The sequence below is a fragment of the Sander lucioperca genome, chromosome 1 (genome assembly GCF_008315115.2).
Source record: "Sander lucioperca isolate FBNREF2018 chromosome 1, SLUC_FBN_1.2, whole genome shotgun sequence".
NCBI classification, from domain to species: domain Eukaryota; kingdom Metazoa; phylum Chordata; class Actinopteri; order Perciformes; family Percidae; genus Sander; species Sander lucioperca.
Genome location: NC_050173.1, coordinates 30,180,897 through 30,188,596, shown reverse-complemented (window position 1 = coordinate 30,188,596; position 7,700 = coordinate 30,180,897). Strand labels below are relative to the sequence as shown.

The window sequence follows — 7,700 nt, the reverse complement described above, 5'->3', positions numbered from 1 at the left end:
GCCTCAGCATCCATGTCCGTCTCCTGTAAGGTGACTGAGCATGTTGTGTTCAGCTCTGCATCATCAATCTCACATGTTTAAAATGTTGACAGTAAATGTGGTCAAAGTGAAATGATCGAATCGCACCTAACAAGCACCTGCCGTGTTTACTGACAGGTCCGGGGCAAACAGGCAGTGACGGATAGCCTACCAAGTGCCAGACATATAAACACAGAGACTTCTTTCGTATGCAACCCAGTCTTCCCATCATCCCTCCCCTGCACCCCCTCCTCCTGCTCCAGTACACCGGAGTCCGGTGACTCCGTTTACGTTTTACGCTTGCTCCGCCCCTTACTCGGTTTTGTCCAAATCGGGCTTTTTGCGTCGCCGGAGCTCCCGATTTCAGACCTACGTCATCACCGAGTAGAGGGAAGCGCTGACGTCGATGAAGTGTCACCGAAAGGAGAGGGCACGGGAAAGGGAGGGGGAGAATTTCACCATTGCTACACTGATATGAGACATATCTATCACCCTCGCCTCGCTCCCCCCCCCCCCCTTCTTCTCCACCCCCTCCCTTCGTTTTACGTCGGTGTCGGTGTGTTGGGAGCCCCCCTGCTCTGGTGGAGTCCCAGACTATATAAGTGACTGGCGAGCAGAGTCCCTCAACCAGATTTACGGGTTACGGACTTCTGTGCGAGAGACGGCTACCACAGCCGCCGATTCACCTGCACTCTGAGAGGGTGGACAGACATCCAGCAGCCTGCCAGCATCCAAGCTGGACGCTGTGGCGGAGCTAAAGCAGACAGAGACAGGGCAGGAGAAGGTTTTATAACCTTTCTCTGAAAAACAAACCTAGCTGAGATGAAAGTCCAATAACACACCTCAGAGCTTTTCCACTTTTACAACCTGTCTCTTAACACATCTCGGAGACAGGGCACCCCGACTCCAGCCGAGGCACGGCGTTAAACAACACTCTGCTCGCAACTCTCCAACGCACATCTGGAGGAATTTCGATAGTTCACCGCAACAACCGGCCACAATGTACCGCTCAACCAAAGGAGCATCCAAGGCTCGACGGGACCAGATCAACGCGGAGATCCGGAGCCTGAAGGACTTGTTGCCCATATCCGATGCAGATAAAGCGCGGCTCTCATACCTGCACATCATGTCACTTGCCTGCATGTACACTAGGAACTCCGTCTTCTTCACTCAAGGTAAGATTGAATTTACTCTGAATAAAACGACCTGTTGATGAATGTCATGTGCTGCATTGATAGACTGAAATCTCTCAGTGGTGGAATCAACAAGTGTTTTAGTGGCACCGCAGGCAATTGACTTGATACATATCTCGAGCTGTGGGTCATTCATTATTCGCAAATAGTCGATATACAAGCTCGTTAACGCGTTTAATAAAAGTTTGTCGCTGTCCGTGGTGTTGAAATGCTTTAGCACCATAAATACAGCCGCGCCGCTGTCCATGGTGCTGAAATACACTGCGGCCGCTGTTTTTCTTATTGCGGAGATCAGGTGTGTTGTGTTCATTCTTATTAGGTTCAGGTTTATTAACAAATATCTTTCCTGTCCCATTTTTTCTCTCTAGAAGCGGAAACTGCTGAGGAGAGCGCGGGGTTTCTGTCTTTCCTCGAACTGTCGGAGTTGATGCAGTCGCTGCCGGGTTTTTTGATGCTGCTGACTGGGGAAGGGAAGCTCCTGTACCTGTCAGATAGCGTCTCCGACCACCTCGGACACTCCATGGTGAGTCTACACAGAACCGATTCATTCGTAGTTCAGTAGTACTATTCAAGCTCTACTTTGGGCTTAATAAATAACGTTTCTGTTTGAATTTTTTTAGGTGGATCTTGTGGCACAGGGGGACAGTGTGTATGATATCATCGACGCCTCAGACCACTTTAACATGAGGACCAACCTGTCAACCACCACGTCACTTGAGATGGGTAAGACAAACATTAAATTCACAAGTCTAATGCGGACTGACTACCGAATATGATTTTTAATAACCCCCCTCTCATCTTCTCCTACACAGACCGTCTCTTCCGCTGCCGTTTTAACACCTCCAAGTCCGTGCGGAGGCAGAGTGCTGGGAACAAGTTGGTTCTGATCCGAGCTCGCTGCCTCTCTCCCCCCGCTGCCTCTACTGCCGCTGGGTCCTACTGGACATCCAACCCCGTATGGGTGTGTTTCTGCTCCCCTCTGGAGCCCCACCCGACCCGCTCCAGCCCTGGGGGAGAGAGGGAGTCAACCTCCACCCCTCCTCTTGCTGAGGCCAACTTGTTTCTGGCTTGCTTCCACTCCCAGCATAGCCGGGACATGAGGCTGCAGACTGCCCAGGACAGGTGAGTTCACACAAATAGCTGATCCTCACCTCCACCTGTTGCTTTAATATTTACTGGTATATTAGTCTGTTCATGAGATCACTAAATGGTTAAAAAATGATCCTCCTAACATATCACCACCCACTCTCTCCTACAGTGTGAGCGCCTATCTCGGCTTTGATGTGACAGCTTTACGCTCTTGCTCCTGGTACAGCCTCCTCCACCCACAGGATCTGTCACATGCCTCCGCTCAACACCGCAGCCTATGTAAGTGTACTCTTCACACATACCTACCAGTTACAACCATCCATGCCCACACAATTACACTCACATCGTGGCCATTGGCACATCCACACAGTGAAAAACACTATGATGATTAATATGATTACATACAAGATGCTAACTTGTGCTGTGACTGTTGTTCAACAGTAAGAGAAGGAGGAGAGGGCAGAGCTGAAATGGTGGTGCGTGTGCAAGCTCAGGACCAATCGTGGGTTTGGCTCTACATGGTGCTTCAGCTGCAGCCTGGAGAAATCCCCATCATCAGCAACAACTACATCATCAGGTATTTACTGCCTTTTTTTCAAACCACACACCAATCATCAATTTAGGGACAAAAGAATGATGAATACAGAGAAAAACACCATCCTAACTTTCGGTTTCTTCTTTGTTTCTTCTTCTCTCTCTCAGTGAGTCTGAGGCCTGGTCAGTGCGTCAGCAGCTCAGCTCAGAGCACACCCAGCTGACCCTGGTTCTAAGTGGCGGTACCTCTCAGCAGGAGGGTCTGAGCCTCCAGTCTCCAGAAACCCTGTCCAGCCCAGACCAAGTCTTCACCCCAGGCAGCAGTGGCTTGTCAGCCCAGTCCTTTGACTTCAGCACTGCTGGCTGCAGTGTGGGTTCCTCTGATGAACCAGGGAGCTCTGCTGCTGAGGCCATGCAGGTGGAGGGTGACCCTCGCTCCAGTATCTCCTCTCTGGAGGAAGACAGCTTCTTTCAGCAGCATCCCACTGAGAGCCCCTCAGCTGCCTCCTCTCCCACTCCAGTCACTGTTGAAACAGTAGCAGACTTAGACTTTTTGACCCAGAACATTCTTCTGCCGCCGTCCTTCCAGCTCGACCCTCCACTGCCAGCTCTCCCCCTGCCTCTCCCCCCTGTCCCCACCTCACAAGCTCAGCAGACCAAAGAGTTTGTGTGCACACCACCCTACACTCCCCATGTTGCTGGTTCTAGCTTCCCATTTGGTGAACCCCTCTTCAGCTTCGACCCCACTGGCACTACCACTCCTCCGCCCTCTGCTACAACAGCCACCGCCACCACCACCTCAGTGGCCCCTTCAGCTTCCTCCTCAGCTCCACCAACTACCACCTCCAGCCCCTCCCCCCCCACCACCCTGTCCACCAAGCTCCCGCTCAAGCTACCGACTCTATCCACTGACTTCCTCTTCTCTGTCGAGCATGGCAGTGGAGCCCTTTATGAGAAACTGCCCCCCACACCTGACAGCCCTGGAGACGGCGACTGCACAGTGATGACCCTGCCCGAGGTTCGGGGTCCACTGTATGTAGATGTACCACTGGGGCACCTCCAGTATCCCCCTGAGGGCCTCCTCACCCCTGAGGCCTCACCCGGCAAACAGCCCTGCCTCTCCTTCTTCTCCCTGGAGAGAGAGAGGGAGAAGGAGAGGGCAGAAATCTCCCTCTTAGCTCAGCACATCAGCTCACTGGCAGAGGGATTCTACCTGGATCCACTCCTGTCCAAACTCTCTCCTCCCTCCATGTCACCCTCATCCTCCCCTCCCTCCCCCTTCCTGTCTCCCGCCGTTGAAACTGCTGATGTTGATTCAGTCCACATGCTTAGGGAGTTTTACCCCATCAAAGCATGGAGAGGTCTGGACATTCCCATGTTCCTCGACGATGATGACTCTCTGTTTGAAGAGAGTATCCTAGAAACCCTCCTCCAAGACAACTTCATTCCTCCTCAGTCCCCCGGCCTCTCCTCCCCCTCCCCTATGCCCAATCCCGCCAGCCCAATCTCTCCTCAAACCCCAGTGTGCTGGCGCCAACCCTCCCAGTTTGAGGGAGTGGGCCACTTCTGTAGCGTCCAATCGGCGCAATGTAACTCCATGGTTGGGTGCGGGGCGACTGTGGCTGCTGATGCCGGGGCAATGGCAGAAGGAGAGGGGCTAGCGGAGGAAGCAATGGAGATCGAGGTGGTGTCATCTCCTGTGTCCTCTTGCTCCTCCATCCCAGCTTCCCCTCCCCTCATCCTCACTGCCTCCCCCAGCCCTGCCACCTCCACGCCCATCGTCTCGCCCATGCCCGCTGTGTCTTGCAATCAGTCCCTCCTAGAGGAACTGGCTGTCCTGGAACCCATGTTTGGGGCAGGTGCCTCGATCGCCCCTGGCTTAGGGCAACAACCTGAGTTGTATCAACTCCAATGTCATCCATCGCCACAGTGCTTCCACAAAGGTAAGAATCTGTCTCTTTTCTTTTATCTTAGTCTTGTTAAAAGACACGAAAAAAACATTTCTGAAAATACATCACTAACGTCCTCTTTCTCTCTTTTCCCTTTTTTGTCTTTCAGATGGGAGTGGAAGTGTTCCTCCGTTCTAAAATAAGTCTGTGACTTACTTCATTAAGTATGGCATATTGTCATATTTTGTGGAGCCCCTTTTACTGAAAAGTAAAAAATTATTAAGTGTATAAATATACATAATGTATATACAACTTAAGGACTTTAACTCCTACATGTCTCCTAAGAACAAAGATTGGCTTTATATTTTTGTTCAGTTATTTATCTGTATACTACTATAAAACTGGTGCAACATTTACATGATGGTTAAACCACATGGACCCATAACTGACTTGGTTTTGAGTCTATGTGGTGTCTTTCAGCTTCTCTGTAACACAAGCTTCAGATATGATCAGACAGAGAAACCTCTCTGAACTTGTAAGCGCTGTTTAACTTCCAGATGCGCATTTGTATTCACTCGTAGTGAAAAATCTGTTGTGAACAAAAAAAGAACATTTCTTGCTATTTCAATAGAGAGATGAATTATAGCACTTTTTTGCCTGACATGCAGCAACGCAAACCCAAACCTCAAATGTATTGGAAGTCAAATGTTTACAAATATTTTACATCCTTAGGATGACCACTATCAGTACATCCAAATAAGTTCCTGCCAATAGCTCTTCTATCCGGTCTTCAGAGCCAGTACCGCTCTGATTCGATAGCACTCTTGCCTTAAAGGCAACATCAAAACTCAAAAATAGTAATTCACTTTTAACCAGAGATACTTTGAGCTTTGAGTTTGCAGCTTTAAACCTTTAACATTTCATATTTATCTCTCCATCTAAAATCTTGTGTATCGATGTGATGTGCAAACAAAAAAGGAAACATGAGATCCTGGCATGTGAAGATCTCAAGAATGTTGAAGACGTCCATTGCTTTACAAGATATAACACCAAACAAGAAATTGTCTGGAAGTTTGCCGGAGCTCTGATCATGCCACAAATCCACTGCTACGTTGTACTGTACATTAGACTCTGAATGTGGGCTCTTCAGGTTCCTGCTGGCCTGACGGCAGTCGGCTGGATATTGTTGCAGCATCAATATTTGCAATGCTGGCAGCTTATAGCGGCTCCTGTGTGCCTGAAACGGCCCTGACCTGCTGAACTCTGAACTCTTTATCATGTCCATTCAACATGGACATTTACATCGTTGCTCCACTGGAGTGCGGTGTAGTGAGGCACAATTGACTATGTGAATGAGCGATTCTTCTTTTTTGAGAGGGGTTAGATTACAAAAGTTTTGTTTTAAAAAATGAAAATAGGGATGGGGTGCTATTTCTATTCAGTTACCAAGCGACACGGGTTGAGAATGGTACTATTCCCATGGTGTCGACATGCTCACGTAGAGTTGTCTACGGTCAAGTAAAGGATTGATTCCTACGTTCTAGCTATTAAAGGCTAAGTTAATATACATGTGTAAAATTACTGTATTGTATGTGTGATATTTGAAAAAGATGTTATTACATATGCATTATGTCTGTGGATATAGGCATATGTTCTTTTCAGAAAGGTTGTACACATTTGTACATTTGTACAGTTGAACAATATTGGTCTGTGTATATAAGAAAGAGATTTTTATTGCATAAGATGGAATATATTCTAAACATCTTATTTCATGCAGAATGGACATTGTGGACCAGTGTTCTATTGTGTTGCTTATAAGTGTATTTGATTGTCATACAAATGCATTTATATTAAAAGTGCACTTAATGCAGCTGATGCATTTGTGTCGTCATAGTCAAGCCCCTTGTTCCTCCCTCAGCCTCATCATCCTCATCATCATCATCCCACCATCCCTGCCTCTTTTCCGCCCTCCCATACACTCTCCTCCATTTCTTCCCCGGTTCGCTCAGCAACAGCACTGACGCACACACATGACGAGACAGAATGAGACACTATCTGACTCAGACTGACGCACACTCTTGGCATCGAGGTTTTTGCGTGTGAGCATATGCACACAGGCACACACAGTGAGCCTCCCACTTATGATGATGCACACACACATAATAGTAGGCATGTGACCCCCCCCGCCAGCCACCCCTCTTTACAAATAACAGTAGCCCACATTCACTCGATGTACCTGTGACTCTATTAGCGCACGGAGTGGTGTAAGACTCCATATATAGGCATTCCATCTCAAGAGCTCTGACTGAAAGAGCCTCTCGTCTATTCTCAGCCTCCATTCAGAAGGATCAGAGAGGGGAGGGCTGGGGAGAGAGGGGAGACAAAGAAGGAGTGAGAGGAGGCTAAAATTAGAGGTACAGTAAGGAGGGATGTGGGACAATCTGATGCTATGTAGCCACAGGATGGAGAGGTGAACATAATTAAAATCAAAGGGAAAAAAATAGATTAATATAACCCATTTTCTCTACATCATGATAGATAAAAAAAAATAGAAAATATAGAAGATGTGTTTTACGGATCATTTTCTGCCAGATCTCATCACCTGTGCCACATAACAGATAATACAGAGGCAAAGCTCTAAACATTATACTGTTTTTTTGCAAGCAAACATTTTGTTCCATCACTAGCTGCTGCTGCAGTGTCTGTGATGGAGTGAAGATGAGCAGTGGAGAAAGTGTGCTCAGCTGAATGCTGCCATCTTCTGGCAAAGACAAGTACTGCACCAGAGAGGAGCATAGTGTGTGTTGTGCAAGAGGCCATGTTAGGAAAAGGTTATGATGAGGGCAGGGGTGAGGACATATTTTTATACTTCATGCTTGCTGGACCAAATATTATTACAGGTGTGATAAATATCACTATTCAAAGCTTACATAAAGGTAAAGTCTATGTAGGGCTGGAGGATATGGCAGAGATCATT

The 7,700-nt window shown here is 48.0% G+C and overlaps 1 protein-coding gene across 1 annotated transcript; it reads left to right on the top strand.

Annotated features, from left to right (window-relative positions):
• Positions 1–617: 617 nt before the first annotated feature.
• npas4a (neuronal PAS domain protein 4a) lies at positions 618–6,600 on the top strand. Its single transcript, XM_031303447.2, has 8 exons — positions 618–1,193; positions 1,580–1,734; positions 1,832–1,934; positions 2,024–2,333; positions 2,470–2,579; positions 2,742–2,877; positions 3,003–4,777; positions 4,893–6,600. The coding sequence occupies exons 1-8, from the start codon at positions 1,019–1,021 to the stop codon at positions 4,919–4,921; spliced, it is 2,793 nt and encodes a 930-aa protein (XP_031159307.1). The 5' UTR covers positions 618–1,018; the 3' UTR covers positions 4,922–6,600.
• The last annotated feature ends 1,100 nt before the right edge of the window (positions 6,601–7,700 follow it).